Raw genomic sequence first — 18850 nt, 5'->3', positions numbered from 1 at the left:
GTGTGTTATCAACACTGTTTTAGTCAACAAATCCAAAACACAGCACCATACGGGCTGCTATGAAGAAAAGTAATTCCATTTCAGCCAGACCTAGTATAGTATTTTAGTACGAAATGGAAATTTTCCACTTTATAGTAACTGATCTGATTTTGATGGTACTAGTTCATGTCATGCTTTACAGGAACTTACCTCTCTAACTTTAGAATGAACAGAAGAATTTCTGGGAAGATGAATTCCATGATGCATGAAATCCTGAATGCAGTTATGTTCAAGTATCTACAGTAAAAACACATACACGCAACTGTTAACACACAATAAAACAATAATAAGTACCGTAGGCTGTGCAGCAACTTATATTTTTATCTAAAACAACTGAAAATAGTCTTTGATACTATTTCTTACTTGGCTTCTGCTAGGCCCAAATTTTTCCATGCTAGGGGCGGCTGTCTGCTTAAACTGATTTTCAAAATTTCAGAATATACAATTAATCTGATTCTCAGAACCAGGTTTGGAATTCAAAAGCACCTCCACACAGTAAATAAGAACTATTTTGTATCTGAAATTTGGCTGTAGCATTGTTGTGATGCCGTAATTATGCTTTTGATCATCTCCAGGGAAAGCCACAAAAATTAGATAAATATTTAAGCTACCAAATATGTAGACTTGCACATACTGAATAAAAGCTTTTATTATTTTATTATTATGTTTAAATGCAACCAAGCTGATCACAGTGGGCAAACATTCAAAGCATGACATGCTCTTATTCCTTGACAATGCTGAAGAGGCCTTTGCTTAGGGAAGTAATTCCATAAGGCTTGATTAGGAACCTTTCTGAGGTTGAAAAGTCATGTATCTTCTCCATCTTGAAATTCAAAACTATCCAAATGAAATTTCAAGCATAGCATTACCTCTAAGAATTCTCCTGACACCTTCTTCCAGGCCCTGAAGTAAACTTCTGAAATGTATTCCATCAAGGATCTGTATTAACATATGGGAAACACTTTCAAGCAAGCATCCTAACCATATCTATGTACAATTCGTAACAGTAACAACATGAAGTTTTTGATAAGTACCAATATTATTCCTGATTCTGTGCATCAACATTATTTTTAGAAGAAGCAAATATCTTGAAAGTCTACACTGATAATTACAGAAAAACAAAGTTAATTGTTAAGCACTATTAAAAAACACAGGAAATATCTCTTATGGTGGGAAAGTCAAAACATTAGCACAGATATTTTATCATTTGTCTCACAATAAATGCCTTAAATTCTTTATAAAGATGTACAGGTATACATTATTCTAACTGAAAGCATTGGAAAGCCTCTGATTTTAATATGAAGAATTACTTCTGTAATATTTCACTAAATAATCAAAGGAAAAAAAATCCATGATTTTCATCAATCAGTCAAGTTCTCAGGCTATGATCCTGCAAGTCACTTCTTATTAGAATGTCTCTGTATAGAATCTTACCAAATTAAATTAGTTGTTGCTCACAGGAAAAAATAAAAACACCTTACGGAAGCAGAAATGGACCTGCAATTCTCACACAAACACTGCAAGTAATGCAGCACAGTTTATATGAAAGTCATTTGCTTTAGCTAATGCTAAATAAGCATTTTACCACACCTATAATTGTATACATAAGCATATGCAGAGCAACTATTAAATGAAGTTGCTGAAACAATACAGTAGTTATATTCAGCAGATTTGAAGGTGTCTGGATTCTGATACATATTATCAATATACTAGGTATTTTAGAGTGTGAGACAAACAAGATTTTAGCGAAGCTCTTGACGATCATTAAGAATTCCAACTGTGATGCATACCTTGGAAAAAATTGTAATTGGTTTTTAACAGTTCCATGTATCATTTTAATGAAGTTTACATTCCAGCTGAACAAAAAACTCAAGAATCTTCTTCCCTATTGGGAGAGGAAAAGAGGGGAAAAAAGGGAAGTCAAACCTCAGAGGAATACCCAATTTAAGAGCAACCTCAAAAATCAGTAAATACAGAGCTTAAATAACAAAAGAAATGACACCTTTAATTTTAAAAAGCACTCTTTGCTGGGTAAAAAACTGGCTGGACAGCCGAGCCCAGAGAGTTGTGGTCAACGGACTTAAATCCAGTTGGCGGCCGGTCACAAGCGGTGTTCCCCAGGGCTCAGTACTGGGGCCAGTCCTGTTCAATATCTTTATCAACGATCTGGACGAGGGGATCGAGTGCTCCCTCAGTAAGTTTGCAGACGACACCAAGCTGGGCGGGAGTGTTGATCTGCTGGAGGGTAGGAAGGCTCTGCAGAGGGACCTGGACAGGCTGGATCGATGGGCCGAGGCCAACTGTATGAGGTTCAACAAGGCCAAGTGCCGGGTCCTGCACTTCGGCCACAACAACCCCAGGCAATGCTACAGGCTTGGGGAAGAGTGGCTGGAAAGCTGCCCAGAGGAAAAGGACCTGGGGGTGCTGATTGACAGCCGGCTGAACATGAGCCGGCAGTGTGCCCAGGTGGCCAAGAAGGCCAACGGCATCCTGGCCTGTATTAGGAATAGTGTGGCCAGCAGGAGCAGGGAGGTGATCGTGCCCATGTACTCGGCACTGGTGAGGCCGCACCTCGAATCCTGTGTTCAGTTTTGGGCCCCTCACTACAAGAAGGACATGGAGGTGCTGGAGCGTGTCCAGAGAAGGGCAACGAAGCTGGTGAAGGGCCTGGAGCACAAGTCTTATGAGGAGCAGCTAAGGGAACTGGGGTTGTTTAGTCTGGAGAAGAGGAGGCTGAGGGGAGACCTCATCGCGCTCTACAACTACCTGAAAGGAGGTTGTAGTGAGGTGGGTGTTGGTCTCTTCTCCCAAGTAACAAGCGATAGGACAAGAGGAAATGGCCTCAAGTTGCGCCAAGGGAGGTTTAGATTGGATATTAGGAGAAATTTCTTTACTGAAAGAGTGGTCAGGCCTTGGAACAGGCTGCCCAGGGAAGTGGTTGAGTCCCCATCCCTGGAAGTATTTAAAAGACGTGTAGATGAGGCGCTTAGGGACATGGTTTAGTGGACATGGTGTGTTGGGTTGACGGTTGGACGTGATGATCTTAGAGGTCTTTTCCAACCTTAATGATTCTATGATTCTATGAAATGAGATTATTGAAGGGAAAAAAAAAAAGTAAGATTCTTAGTTTTTAAACAGAATTCAAGCATTACTGTTATTTATACTGAAGAGAAAACGCAAAACAAATGAACATGTGGATTACATATCTGCCTGCATTTTTTTCAATGTCCATTCTGTTTTGGTGTGACTTCAAGTAGTATTCCATAATGATAAGGGACTGTGCAACTCAGGACCCTCATCAAGGCCACATCATCAGACCTCTGCCAAGTGCAATGTCATTCCAGGATGACACTGTAATGACAGTGAAGGTACAAATAAAATAGCATGACAACTCTGTCAGCATTGGGTATGGAAACATTTTTGAACAAAGCCACAGAAAACAGCTGAGCCACTGAGGAAAATAAATGTCCTGATTAGCAAGGACAATTCCTTTTCTACTGCCTCATGAAAGGTAATATTGCAAACCTCCTGGAGCTGCTATAATTCATGAAAACAGAAAAAAAAAACCATTGTTTTTTTCCTGAATTAGTTTTCTGCCATTTTAGCAAGTAAGAAACGGTGATGACAAATTTGATGAGCAACAGAATTTTTGCAAGAAAAGGCAGTGGAAGGCTGTGGATGGAGGAAATAAGCCCTTGCTCTTCCAGAATCAGCAAGATCTGCCCATGGAATTAGCGACTTACACAGTATCTGTATAGACAGCCTCACTCTGGCTCATCTTATAGATGAAGTGAAGGCATCCAGCTTCTGAGACTTTGAAAAGTTTGATCATACATAAGGGTGTCAGCCAGTTGTAAGGGTCCTTTGAACCTGTGAACTTTCTAGCCAAAAATAATTCAGGAAAATTAATAAGGAATTGTAATAATAAAGACCACATTGGTTGAAGTTCAAAAGGTGCACTGAACAATTAGCAGCGGTTCAAAGGCACTTCCATCAAGAGCTGGACCAACAGTTATGTTCAGATCTATGACAAACTAGAGAAAATAAGGCTGATAATGCCAGACACACTTTGAGCTGGAATATCATAGAGCAGGGGTAGAGGGAAGAAGCGTATAGGCAGAAACTGCCCTTTAGTGGAGCTCATAGCTTAAATGTCTTCAGGTCAAGAAGTAATTCAGAAGATCATAAAAATCAAGACCTAAAGGCTAAATACAATGTCAAGATCCTTGTCTACAAGTCTGATGGAATCCTTCCTGCTGTCAGTGAGAGCTTCTTCTACCAAGAAAGAAAAAAATTGAATAAAAAGAAGTCACTTATCTCCAACTTTGGTGGTATAATACATATATTGGAGTTCCAGTGACGCACTCTTCCATGAACGTCCCTGACAAACCAAAAGGTCAAGGGAATCTTGACCTACACCTTCTGCCTCAACAAGGCAAAGATGAGGCCAAACTGAAACTCATCTCATCTTCTACAGTTCCAGCAGCAAGACAGATGAAGAAAAGTCACAAAGTAGCTTTCAGCAGTTCAACCAATTCTTTTTTGCCTTAGATTTCAACAGATTGACCCTGATCCTGAAAATGATAGTAAGTGCCTCTAGTTTAATCTGCTGCTTGTGATCAATGGATCTGAAACAATTATTGTTATCAACATTCTCAGTATCATGAGAGGTAAACCGGTGATAGGTGAATAAGATTGCAAACTTGTCATCTTCGGGGTTAATGCACTAACAGAATGTTGAGCATCTCATACTGCTGTGCTTGTGGACATAGTACATGTGACTTTGTCAGTTGTATATACACACAGAAGGTTAGCAAGGAAGAAGAAAGTAGAACAGGCCTACCTCTAAAACACAATAATATATGCTCTGCAGGGCTCTCCAGCTGTTTGATTGGAAACCCCACCTGAACAAGAATGTTTTCATAAATCACAGAGAGATATAAATTCAGAGGATCACTCCACTAATGCAGCCTGAATATAAGCCTCTGAGAAATATTACTCTGTGCTGAATAGCAGTCTGGGAAGGCAGAAAAACTGAACTCCCTGATCTTGCAGTGGGGCATAAATATGCAATTCTGTATCAGTTTAATCTGATCTAGAATCAGGATACCGCATTCCTGTCCCTCCCCTTCCCTTCCTCCTTGCATATGATCAATCCAGGCAGTTAATCTGGCTAAAAAATAATCTTACTAGGAAAAAACCTGATCCTCTACCTCCTTGAATCAACCCATGACATAGCTGCTTGAGCATTCATACTGCAGACAGGAAAACAGGAATACTAGCCCATGGCAACACAGGATCATTGCAACCTGAAGTTACATCAGCTTAAGCTGCTATGGAGCTACACTCTGGGATGTACTCTAAAAAGTACCAGGTATACTTTTCATAGGAGCTCTAGAACAAGCCTGCAGGCAATAAAGGGAGTATTAGCCCTGATATATAGGAGTTCATTTTCATCTCAAGGAAATTCATACATCATGTTGATATTTAGTATGACTATTAGCATTTTAGAAATAGACACAGAATGTAAGAAAAAGGTCCAGATACTGTGGGGTGTTGGACATGTTGCTACAAGAAACCTATCATTAGCAAAATGAGCCAAGCAGGGAAACTAGAGAACACACATGAGGCGGCTTGTCACTAAAACTAAACTCCGTTAGGATGCAAAATCTCAAAACAGAAGGACTTGCAACAGAAGCACAACAGTTTTACAGCAACAGGAAAATGGTTTGAATACTGTGAATTTCAAGACACTTAATCTCCTATCTGCAGAGCTAGAAAAATCCCAGACAGTTATCATTCTGCATCTGTACTGGCAGTTCACATATGAAATTGTGTTTCAGCTCACAAACTGAGACATCTAAATTTGGATGTTTAAGTTGCTAGAATGTTAATTGCCTGGGGAGTGATTCAAGTGATCAACTGTTTAGTAACTGCTTTATGAAGCTGAATTGTTCTGTTGACTCCGTGGACTAGGGGCAGTATGCCACTACCCAAGCATACAGCAATTTTAAACACTCAGATGGTTTTCCAGATGGCAGAGATCTATGACAGATCCCGTGTTTTATCCCCATGGGATGGATGTCTGAAGCAACATAGGCCATATAATAGGTCATTCACTTTAATTCAATTAAATCCTTCCCAGGACCTGTACGTATTAGGCCATGTGTAGATGTCTAAATTGGTTTCAGACACCTAATTTAACTGAACCTTATCTTGGGGTCTTTCCAGAATGGGTTGTGGTTCCCCTCTTATTTTGAACTAGTTTCCTCAAGGATGTAAAGTGACTTGTGTATTGGATTTACACGGCAAGGTTTTGGTAACAGGGGCGCCAACGGGGTGGCTTTTGTGAGTAGATGCTGGAAGCTTCACCCCTGTCGGACAGAGCCAGTGCCAGCCGGCTCCAAGACGGACCCACCACTGGCCAAGGCTGAGCCAATCAGCGACAGCTGGCAGCACCTCTGTGATAACATATTTAAGAAGGAGTAAAACCCGTTGTGCAACAGCAGCTGGAAGAGAGGAATGAAAATACATGAGAGAAACAACTCTGTAGACACCAAGGTCAGTGAAGAAGGAGAGGGAGGAGGTGCTCCAGACACCAGAGAAGATTCCCCTGCAGCCCGTGGTGAAGACCATGGTGACACAGTTTGTCCCCCTGCAGCTCATGGAGGTTAATGGTGGAGCAGATATCCACCCCGCAGCCCGTAGAGGATCCCACACCAAAGGAGGTGGATGTGCCCTGAAGGAAGCTATGACCCCATGCTGGAGCAGGTCTTCTGGCAGGACATGTGGTCCCACAGGAGATCCATGCTGGAGCAGTCCATTCCTGAAGGACTGCACCCCATGGAAAGGATCCACGCTGGAGCAGTTCGTAAAGAACTGCAGCCCGTGGGAAGGACCCATGCTGGAGAAGTTTGTGAAGGACTATCTCCCACGGGTGGGACCCCACACTGGAGCAGGGGAAGAGCATGAGGAGGAAGGAGCAGCAGAGACTTATGCGTAATGAACTGACCTCAACCCCCATTCCCCATCCTCCTGGGCCACCCAGGGGGAGGAAGTAGAGAAATCCAGAGTGAAGTTGAGCCCAGAAAGAAGGGAGGGATAGAGGAAAGGTGTTTTAAGATTGTTCTTATTTCTCATTATCCTACTCCACTGTTAATTGGCAATAAATTAAATTAATTTCCCCAAGTTGAGTCTGTTTTGCCCATGATAGTAATTGCTGAGTGATCTTGGTTTGTACAGCTTAGAGAAGAGAAGTCCGAGGGGTGACCTCATCGCAATCTACAACTTCCTCAAGGGGGTGAGCGGAGAGGGAGGTGCTGATCTCCTCTCTCTGGTGACCCGTGATAGGACACGAGGAAATGGTATGAAGCTGCATCAGGGGAAGTTCAGATTGGACATTGGACATTCTTCCTGAGACAGTGGTCACTCACTGGAAGAGGCTCCCCAGGGAAGTAGTCATGGCCCCACGCCTGCCAGACTTCAAGAAGCGTCTGGACGACGCTCTTAGTCATATGGTTTAGTTTTAGGTAGTCCTGCAAGGAGCAGGGAGTTGGACTTGATGATCCTCATGGATCCCTTCCAAAGCAAGATATTTTATTATCTCCCTGTCCTTATCTCGACCAATGAGCCTTTCATATTTTCTCTCCCCTGTCCAATTGAGGAGGGGGAGTGATCAAATAGCTTGGTGGGCACCTGGTGACTAGCCAAGGTCAACCCACAACAACTTGCCAGGTAAACAGAGGCATAAGAGAGTTCAATTCCTACCAAAATAGACTCCCATTAGACAGATGACTGAAGAAGTTGCAAGGGTGAACTAAGCAATAGCAGAATACTGCATTGACTAAAAAAGCCTTGTTGGATGATACAAAAAGCTTCCCTGACTGTAGCAATACTCAAATATAGCTCTAAGGTTAGCAAGACATTTTCCAAATGGAAGAAAAGTACAGAAAAAAATCAATGACTTCGAATCACAGAATATCTCAAATTGGAAGGGACCCATAAGGATCATCAGCACCTCCCTCTCTGCTACCCCCCCTTGAGGAAGTTGTGATGTGTGATGAGGTCACGTCTCAGCCTTCTCTTCTCCAAGCTGAACAAACCAAGTGACCTCAGCCACTCCTCATAAGTCTTGCCCTCGAGATCTTTCACCATCTTGGTCACCCTCCTCTGGATACACTCTAATATTCTTATATTCTTATATTGAGGCGCCCAAAACTACACACAGTACTTGAGGTGGGGCCGCACTAGTGCATTGTAGAGCGGGACAATCACCTCCCTTGACCAGCTGGCTATGCTGTGCTTGATGCACCCCAGAAGATGGTTGTCCCTTTTGGCTGCCAGGGCACACTGTTGACTCATATTCAGCTGGCCACCAACCCAAACCCCCAGATCTCTTTCCACAGGGCTGCTTTCCAGCCTCTCGTCCCCCAATTTGTATGTATCAGCAGGATTACCCCATTCTAGGTGCAGAATCCGGCACTTGCTCTTGTAAAATTTCATATGGTTGGTGATTGCCCAGTTCTCTAGTCTATCCAGATCTCTCTGTAAGGCTTCTCTACCCTCAAGGGAGTCCACAGCTCCTCCTAGTTTAGTATCATCGGCAAACTTACTTAATGTACATTTGATTCCTGCATCCAGATCATTTATAAAAACATTAAAGAGCACTGGCCCTAAAATTGAGCCCTGGGGAACCCCACTGGTGACTGGCCGCCAGCCTGATGTAACCCCATTTACTATAACCTTTTGAGCCCAACACATCAGCTAATTGCTCACCCAATGTATTATGGATTTGTCTAGCTGTGTGCTGGACATTTTGTCCAGAAGGATATTGTGAGAGACAGTATCAAAAGCTTTGATAGATTAAAATAAAAAAAACTCCACATCTACTGGCTTTCCTTGGTGTCATGGTTTAACCTGGCAGGCAGCCAAACACCACGCAGCCACTCGCTCACTCCCCACCCCCAGTGGGATGGAGGGAGAATTGGAAGGGTAAGAGTGAAAAAATTCATGGGTTGAGATAAAGACAGTTTAATAAAACAGAAAAGGAAGGGAAAATAATAATAATATAATAATAATAATAGAATATACAAAATGAGTGATGCACAATGCAATTGCTCACCACTTGTGCTGACCAATAACCAAGTAGCGATCGCTACTTCCTGGAACACGCCTACCGTTCATATACTGAGCATGTTGTCACATGGTATGGAATACCCCGTTGGCCAGCTGTCCCGGCTATGCTCCCTCCCAGCCTCTTGTGCACTTGGCAGAACATGGAAGCTGAAAGTCCTTGACCATAGGGTACTTAGCAACAACTAAAAATATCAGTGTGTTATCAACATTTTTCTCATACTAAATCCAAAACACAGCACTAGGAAGAAATTTAACTCTATCCCAGCCAAAACCAAGACACTTGGTCAACTAGATGGATGACCTTGTCATAAAAGGAAATTAAGCAGGACTTTCCCCTCCTGACCAATGACTACACTGTCTCTCAAGTGTTTTTCAGTAACACCCAGGGAAACCTTCTCCATAATTTTACCAGGCACTGAAGTGAGACTGAGAGGCCTGTAATTACCACGGTCTCCCTTCTTACCCTTCTTGAAAAATTGGGACAACAATGTAGTAGCATTTTCAGAAGTTGACACACGTATTCTTCTGCAAATGTTTGAGCGTTAGGTCAGACCATGAAGCCCAGCTGGCAACAAGTCAGTAGTACTGTACCCCAGAGGCAAATACTGGAGCCAACGCTGTTTAACATCTTCATTAATGACCTAGATGATGAGTCAAGAGTACATGCAATTTTGCAGCCACATCAGGAGGAGCTGTTGATACACCAGATGGGGTGTGCTGCTGTTCAGAGGGACCTTGACAAGCTGGAGAAATGTGCCATCAGGAATCTCATGAAGTTCAACAAAGGGAAATGCAAAGTCCTGCACCTGGAAAAGAATAACCCCATGCTCTGGGACAGGCTGGGGGCCAATCAGCTGGAGAGCAGCTTTGTAGAAAAGGTCCTGGGGTTGACAAGTTGAAGAGAAATCAGCAATGTGCCCTTACAGCAAAGAAGGCCAACTGCATCCTGGGCTGCACTAGAAAAATCATTGCCAGCAGGTCGAGGGAGGTGATCCTTCCCCTCTGCACAGCACTGGTGAGGCACATCTGGAGTGCTGAGCGCAGTGCTGGGCTCCCCAGTACAACAGAGATATGGACATGCTGGAACAAGTCCAACAAAGGACCACAAAGATTATTAAGGTACTGGAGCATCTGTTATATGAGGAGAGGCTGCAAGAGCTGGGCTTATTTAGCCCAAAAAAGAGAAGGCACAGGGCGATCTTACCAATGTATATAAATACCTGATGGGAGAAGCAAAGACCATGGAGACAGACTCTTCTGAGTGGTTTCCAGTGATAGGACAAAAGGCAATGGGCACAAATTGAAATACAAGAAATGCCTCTTAAATATAAGGAATATTTTTTTTTAATTTTATTTTAATTTTTTTTTTTTTTCACTGTAAGGGTGATTGAATACTGGAGCAGGTTGCTCAGAGAGGTTGTGGAGTCTCCATCCTTGGAGATATTCAAAACCCAACTGAACACGACCCTGAGCAACCTGCTCTAGCTGACTTTGCTTTGTGCAAGGGTGTTGGACTAGATGATCTCCAGAGGTCCCTTCCAACCTCAAACTCTGTAATTCTAACATTAATGCTCAGCAACATTACTTACTCAGGAATACTCAGAAGAAGAATTAGAAGGAGCAACTATTATTTTCTCTCCCTCCCATATTAAACATTTTTGGGAAAAAAAAAAAACCAAAACCAAAACCAAACCCAAAGCATTCCTAAATAGGTACAGATTAAAATTAACAGAAAGTCTGAGAATGGACGAAGCACCCTCGATTACATGTGAGAGCTCATCAGGGTTGAAGATGAAGAGCCTGAAGCTCTTTCAGGTCCTGGAAGCCCTGAAAAGGGAGATACCCTATCAAGTTCTACCCACTATCATAATCTAATAAACAGGTCAGGCCCAGAACTGAATCTGGCAACAGTGACTATGGACTGTCAGCTGCACTGGCAGCCTTTGTAGTTTTTTGTAATGAGGTTTAAGCTAATAAACAGACCTCAATAATTTCAAAAAGGTATTCTCTGAAATCAAGAAAGCTTCCCAAGCCCACTCAAAGTTTTCAGCACTCAGAATTGATGCCTGGCAGTAATTCAATGGAAATGGAAATTGAATTACACTAGTAATTCAATGGAAAGAACCGATGAGAAGATTGGACATAATCAGTAAGAGCCTATATTTGTGAACAGTGTTTTAAATCTTTCACCTTTATCAGAAAAGAATGGATGGGCTAACAGAATTTAACTCCCAGCTGGGAGCTGCTACTTTCAGTCAATCCTTCTAGCCATAAAGCTAAGGATTCAGGATTAAGGATTTAAACCACTAATGATCATACACCAGAGCAAAGAGTGCAGTAAGGCTCTCTCTATATCTACCTAGAAAGAGATAGGCATATGAAAAAGAAAACATGACAAAATGTCAAGAGACCAGAAATCATGAGGAGGAGGGAAGAGCAAAAGCTCAGGCAGAAAAGTAAATGTGCAAAGTGTGACCAAACTTACATATTCTTGTGAAGCAAAGGGGATGTGTTTTGGTATGGCAGGAGAAAGATTCAGTACCAAGTCTGATTACTACTGCTTTTTTCCCCCAAAATTAAAAAATAGATTTCATACTGAAGGCTGTGTTTGACCCAAAGATTCAAGGTACAAACTTTCTTTAGAAAAACTTACATGTAGTAATTAACATGTGTTATATTAAAAATTGCACAAGATGTGGAAGAAAAAAAATTACTACAAAAAGTTGCTTCTGAAGCCTAGATAGCAGTTTCATTTTACATATATAATTCCCAATTATTTACTGTGCCTACATGAATATGAAATATTAAAGTGATGCAGCGGATTCAAATAAAACAGAAGAAAATGATTAATACAGAATCAAATACAGATAAGCCATTTTAAGTACTGTGACAAAGAATGCATACAGGTACACAATTTTTCAAGAGGACAAAAAATGGCCTAAAATGAAATATACCAAGGCCATAAAACCGAATACAAAATCAGTCAATAAAGTCTTACCTGTCTTCCCTCTTTCCATTCATATTTTCTCTCCTTCCTCTCTCACCCCTCACATTGCCTTAGTACATTCCAATTTTAGTCAAAACTAATACATCTTAAAATACAATGTGTAAGTAACAAAAAAAAAAATCTTAGTGTCAGGTATTCAAAACCTGACATACGAGGACAACATTTATATGTTGACAAACAATTACCTAATTGAAAAATTATTTGGTTTCAATTATCAAACATTTCACCTAATTCACTCCCTACCACCATTTTTAAAACCCCATATGCCCATAATGCCACAATCATGCAGCAACCTCAGAGCTCATTTTATGACAGAAGTTCATATATTCCATGAAAGGGAATATATGTATTTTAAACAGGGAAGGAGGAGTTAGAACTTAGGAGCCAATGTCAGGTTGTCTTGTCACCTAACCAGAAAAAAAGCTTGGATATTACTATCTTGGTGCACACTAAAAGCTACAATACAGCAATTCTTCACTGAGAGAAATACAGATAGTTAAATAAAATAATTCTCATTTTGCTGTAAAGTTGGGTTCTTCTTATCCTGCTTTTAAAACAGACTATGGCAATGCAATCTTCTAAATGGAATCATTTAGAAGGGAAATTATTTTGCTACAGTTATCTGTCTTCAATAAAAGAAAAACTGCTATAAAAGAAGAGAATTAGAGCAGGGAATAGTTTTAAGTATTGAGGGACATGCACTGGAAGCAAAGCACTATTATCTCAGGATACAAGAACTTGGGTGATGATTTAGACATATACTTTTATATTTAAGTCACAAATAGGAATAAAGGGTTTTCCAAATGAAACAGAAAAATCAACCGTTTATAGCTTGGAGTCAGAGCTGATTTGTCTTGTATTCCTACCTACTGTACTGTAAAAAAAGGTTTAATGCAAAACCATTAAATGTAACCAAAGCCCACTCACATAAAATCACGGTAAGATAAAAGTTTGCTTACCTCTTCTTTTTTAATGTGTTTTACACTCATAAAACACTGAAGCAACAAGTCCTTGACTTCATTACTCTCCTCTGAATCATAATCAAAACAAAGTAATGTCTGATGTAGATTCCATAGACGAACTACATCTGCACCCTGACAGGAAAGAAAAGCCCACATTCTAGTGAAATAGGTATAGCTTTAATGCGAAGAAGCATTTAAAGGATTTTAAATAATGAATTTGAAATGCATTGTTACAGATAGAAGATTTTTAGATTGTAAAATTATGAACATTAATTGACTTCCACCACATCATTGGGAAAAATTACAAAAATATGTGTAACTGCAGAAATACTGACTTTCAACAACTGAAGACATGCTCAAGTACAGAAAGAAAGCCTGTATTTCATGCAAAATAGATGACAACTGTATTATTCCACTTTTGAAACTTTATACAATGAAAGTAGTTAACAGGGAAAAATAAAAGAAAGAAATAAGTAAAGGAGATATTTATTGGGTTGGTGCAATAGATGTATGCCACAATACTCTAAGTAACTCACACATAAAAAAAAAGATTTGTAGAGAGATACAGAATAACAGAAAAAGAAGCTTTCTACATAAGAAGTCTCTATGAGTAGCTGAACATAGCTACTGAATTAACTAAAAGAGTTAATTCCTATTTAAACCTTAGTCACTGGACTTTAAAATGAATGAAGAAATTAAAAAAACAAAGCACGTAAAAAAACAAAGCACGTAAAAAAACAAAGCACGTAAAAAAACAAAGCACGTAAAAAAACCCGAATGTAAAAAAAAAAAAGAATGTAAAAAAAAACCGAATGTAAAAAAAAAACCGAATGTAAAAAAAAAACCGAATGTAAAAAAAAAACCGAATGTAAAAAAAAAACGAATGTAAAAAAAAAAGAATGTAAAAAAAAAAGAGTTCACTTGTGATATTGATGCCAAAAATCTTTAAAGTTTGTTCTAGAGAATGCAACATTTAATACCTTGCTTATGCAAGCAACACCAAAAAGATACTTTGTAACCAACATGTATCCTATATTTCATTAATTGAGAAGCACTAGGACATGGAAAACAAGCTAACTTGAAATAAAAGGTATTTTGGAGGGATAATCTTTCTTGGAACATTCAGTAGTAATCTAAAAGTCAATATAGCTTCAGCATACCATAGCAGCTTTATTCAGGCTTTTTCTTAGCAGAATGATAAAAAGAGTCTTCCCTAGCTGCTCCTTCCCTTCCAGTCGTTTCTCCCACCACAGTTCACATACACGTTGGATAGCACCCTGTAGGTTTTTTTCAGATTCAGGTAATGCAGGAAGAATACCTACAACAGAAATAAAGTCATTATTTACTGCAATGAATGAAGTTATTCCTGTAAAACATCAGTCTGTTAGTACACTAACTATACCTCACAATGTCAACCACATTTATGTCTTGCCACATTTACACATCTTAATGGCTTATTCTCACTGTGGGTATTTAGGCAGCTTTGTTAACTCTAAGGTTTTGACCAAGTTTTTGGATCAGTAACAATGATCCAAAGTTAACAATGATCTTAAAATGATCTTTGCCTTAAAAATACTATAAGGCACAGACTAAGGAAAGTCATCTATCATTGGGTGAACAGCTGGGAGAAAGAAAACTATTTAAGTCCCAACTTTTAGACTGTGTAACTGATTTTTAAGTAAATGCTCCCTTAATTTTGTCTCATAAATGAGAACTCACACCAGTACCAACTTTTCTCCTGTAAATTCTTTTCCATAAGCCAGTCAGGTCAAAAAAACCCCTAGTATACTCATCTGATAAAAAACCAGTATAATGCTGTATTCTATAACAGATAAGTACCTACCATTTAATATAAAAACACATCCTAGAAGAGCTTTGTAGTTTACAGTTTCATCCACTGCAGGTATGGAAGCAGTAACTACAGCTGTCACTCCTTGGATCACAGCTACAGTTTGTTTCTGAAAGAAAGCAGTGTTGAAGCAAAAATTCTGCAGTTTATTTTATACTCGGAAGATAATGACAAGATTATGGCAAGAAATAAACCTTAGCAACAGAGAGCAAAGCTGAATTGTTATTCAGCTTCCATTTTGAACAGAGAGTATACTGGCAACCAAAACCTACCAAATAAGAAGAGGCAAAAGCATAGATTTTAAAGTACGTCCGTTTCAGAAAGTTTGAAAATGCCTTTCAGCTCCAACTAGTAGATAATTTGGCGACTGTACATGTGTATCCATTCTGCCATTAAAAACTTCATCTGCAACAAAACCACTCAAACACACATCCATTTCAGAAGTAAGAAGACCCCAACTAGGGTCTTGTGCAACTCAAAAATGTGTAGATCTGGTGACTTTAGCTCCAGGTACATGATTCCATAGGTCTGTGTACGTATGATGGATTTTCTACAAGCTTCTAGGTCTCCCTAATGATTTCCCCACCACACTTCTTTTTTTCTTCCAAAATTAAATAACCTTTTTCCCCAATATTCTCAAGACTACGTGGACTACAGTACAGAAGGCAGTATATGAGGGTCTGAGTCAGAGAAATCCTGCATAAGCTAAATTTGTGGGAGGGGAGTTCAAATCTAGATTTCATGATCCTTATTCAATAAAATGACATAATAAAACAGGTAGTGAATTTCTTATAGTATATGCCAGACACTTAAGGAACATCTGAGAGATCAACATTTGTTTACTGAAATAATAATAAAAAGCCCACTCCACTCTAGTGAAAAAACTTAGTCCCATCTTTCATAATTATCAGCAGACCTAATCTTTTAAAGTATAGACCTATCATAAGTTCAGCTTAACCCAAGCATGGTAGTTAAGAAGTCAGTTAAGAATGGAACCGACCTTGTTTGATAACCCTTGCATGTTTTCAGATGCTATGAAAATATTTCATTTTATTTCTCAGAAAATATGAAATACGCATCATATTTTTATTTTACAAGATTTTTACCATTTCTGGAACTATCTCAACTTCCATGTCATCATTACTTTCATCATCTTCAATCCTCTGCCATGTTTCCACAGGGTTCTCCATCAAAGTCTCTGTCAATAGCTGCGTCAGTCTCTCCCATAGGACTTCTTTTTGCTTTCTTGGCAATTCTTGAAGCAGTTCGTTCAAGTCGAAAGGATCAAATGTATTTTTCTGTGAATAGTCAGAAGATATCACACAATTCCACATCAGTGAAATGGCTTATATTTCATCATCATATTTCCCAAAATTAACACTTTTTTTACGTTAAGGATTAATTTCCATTCCTCCGCAGTTATAGAACCTTCTAGAAGTTGTATTTCTTTAAAAAATAGCACGAGAAATTCCTGCTGCTTAACTCTTTATCATGAAACAAGACTGCTTCTTTTAAGACTAAAGTCTTTAGCCCTTGATAGCAACACTATTGAACATAAATCACATCCCCATAACATCAACTTCTGTCTCTCCTGTGTTTTAAATACTTCGTTCCCAATGGAGACAATTCCATACCCTTAGCTAAGAAGCTCACAACTGCACAGAATTAAAGTCCCTGATCATACCTTTGCTATCTTAAATATAGATTGATGATGGCTGTTGAAAGAAAATGCTTACACACGGCCTAGAAATGTAACAGTCAGTACAGCCATAGGGACAGCACTACAGGTTTTGGAGTACAATCTGCACAGAGCAGTGCTCTGTATAATGCACTATTTTAACGCCCCCCCCATCAAACCTAACTCCTGAGCACATTAACGCCATACTTCCCTCTTAAGCTCAGCTGAATGGGAAGCTACTATTAGTCTCTATAAAAGACTTCACTAAGAGACTGATCTGAACTATTTCCTCAGAAGAACCTTGCTACAAGAATTTACCTCTGAGATGCAAAGAGCCTGTTAGCATCAAAGAAGGGTAGGCAACCCGCTAGGGAAGGGAATATGCAGAGAAAAGATGAGAAGAAAAAACAGGCACAGCCAAGAGGAAGTACAGATAATTTTTGAGATGTAATTTACAATACTGAACACTGTCTACCGGATTAAAAATACTTCAGAGGAAAGAGGGAGAATGTCCATGGTCTTGAAATGAAAATATTTTTAGTTTGCAGATACACTAAAAAAACAGGAATCAAAAAGAAAAAAAAAAATTGAAGGGCAATAGAAAACAGAAAATCATGAAAGAAGCAGCAATAAGTATTAGAAGGTTTGCAGAAGGGTGTGAGAAGAAAGATCCTGTTACATATTTATAGCAGAATTTCTATCCTATTCTACAGCTGGAAACAAATACAATAAACCAAAGGCCACACAGGGAGTTCTGCAGCCCTCTACTTCAAACAAACCCAAAGGACAAGATATTAAGATCGTACTGTTTTGAACAAGAAGAATGAATTCATAATAAGACCAGAGCTTTCTGATCTTTCTTTGGGATGATACAAGACAGAATTATTCCAAAACCTATGAGGAAAAAGGATGTTATTGAATGATAGTCATATCCACGATTCTTATTTTCCTGTCTAAGAAATAATGTATTTTCTTGAATTGGAACAGGATTTAGTGGAAAAATTTAACAGCACCTGATAAAGACTTCAGTGAACAGGACCACAATACGGTAATATTTTAAAATACTACAAAGAAAGAAAAGTGAAAAGCCCAAGGCAAACCTTGAAGGGAAATTAGCAAACCCCTGGAATTTTCATGATGTGAATGAAACCAAACATTGAGAGGAGGGAAAGGAAAATTATAGGAGGGCGGGGGGTGTAGAAATGAGAGACATTGAAAGAAGTAGTGATGCTGAGAACAGAACTTTAAAACACAGCCTCCTCCAGAAAAGTGGTCAAGAATTATTCAAGGAAGATCCTAAAATGAGAATCCTCACCCTAAGATAAGACACGGTCAAACACCCTTCATCACTGAAGGTTTCAAAAGGAAATGAATAAAATAACTCAGGTCTCTTAGACAAGCAAAAAGTAATCTGGATATTCACGTTCCCTTATGCTATGAAGGCATGAGGACAGTTTTAATCATTATACGCATTATAGCCAGCGATACAGTTTCCAGCGATATTGGCAACAGCTGAAAACTGTTGCAAGACAACTCTTGTGAACTGGCGATGAAAAATAAAAGGATGAAAAAACAATTTTTAATCCAAACAGACTAATATATGTTAAGATAGATTACTGAATGAAGATGGCAAAAACAACACGACCAAATTAATTGAAAAGGAAACACTGCAAGTAACGTACGTTATCCTAAACAGAATAGTTTCTTGTTAAAGTGTTTAGATTTGGGGAAAAATGGGAAGGACACTTCAAGCAAAGGCAATCTGTTAATGAAGTTGTCATCTATAATTACATACAGGAGTGCAAATGAAAAAACTAGCAAATTTCTTGGAAAAAGAGATTCAATGATGTTTGGGAGACAAACATTCCTAAGCTTATTACACAGAACATGATCTCTATCATAGAAATCATAGGTTTAATACATCTGCTACATTACTAAATTAGTTCGTGCCTCTGTGGATATAGAGGTCAACTGATCCACTTACTTTAACCTGATACAGGTTAGGGAAATACTGATTAGAAAGCTTAAGAAACTAACCTGACAATACCATTTATTAAGGCTAGCAAAAGATGTTTAAGAGAAATCGTGTATATCTTGGTACCAGACAGATTGAAGCTTAGTGCACAATGCAAATTATTATTTCTGATTACTATGCAATATCATATACACAACGTGAGAAT

General features: G+C 39.3%; 1 protein-coding gene across 1 annotated transcript in view; it reads right to left on the bottom strand.

Moving 5' to 3' along the window:
* The window catches only part of NCAPG2 (non-SMC condensin II complex subunit G2), a 58612-nt gene that overhangs the window by 37970 nt on the left and 1792 nt on the right, over positions 1-18850 (bottom strand). Inside the window, exons 3-9 of the mRNA XM_075144118.1 lie at positions 16099-16290; positions 14987-15101; positions 14304-14461; positions 13141-13275; positions 1830-1924; positions 909-978; positions 190-276 (exon numbers count right to left, since the gene is read on the bottom strand). Coding sequence (XP_075000219.1) covers positions 190-276; positions 909-978; positions 1830-1924; positions 13141-13275; positions 14304-14461; positions 14987-15101; positions 16099-16290 — 852 coding nt within the window. The remainder of the gene's footprint in view (positions 1-189; positions 277-908; positions 979-1829; positions 1925-13140; positions 13276-14303; positions 14462-14986; positions 15102-16098; positions 16291-18850) is intronic.

The sequence above is a fragment of the Calonectris borealis genome, chromosome 2 (assembly GCF_964195595.1).
Source record: "Calonectris borealis chromosome 2, bCalBor7.hap1.2, whole genome shotgun sequence".
In the NCBI taxonomy this organism is placed as follows: Eukaryota; Metazoa; Chordata; class Aves; order Procellariiformes; family Procellariidae; genus Calonectris; species Calonectris borealis.
The sequence above is the reverse complement of the archived record's forward strand: the minus strand, read 5'-3'. Positions and strand labels throughout refer to the sequence as shown.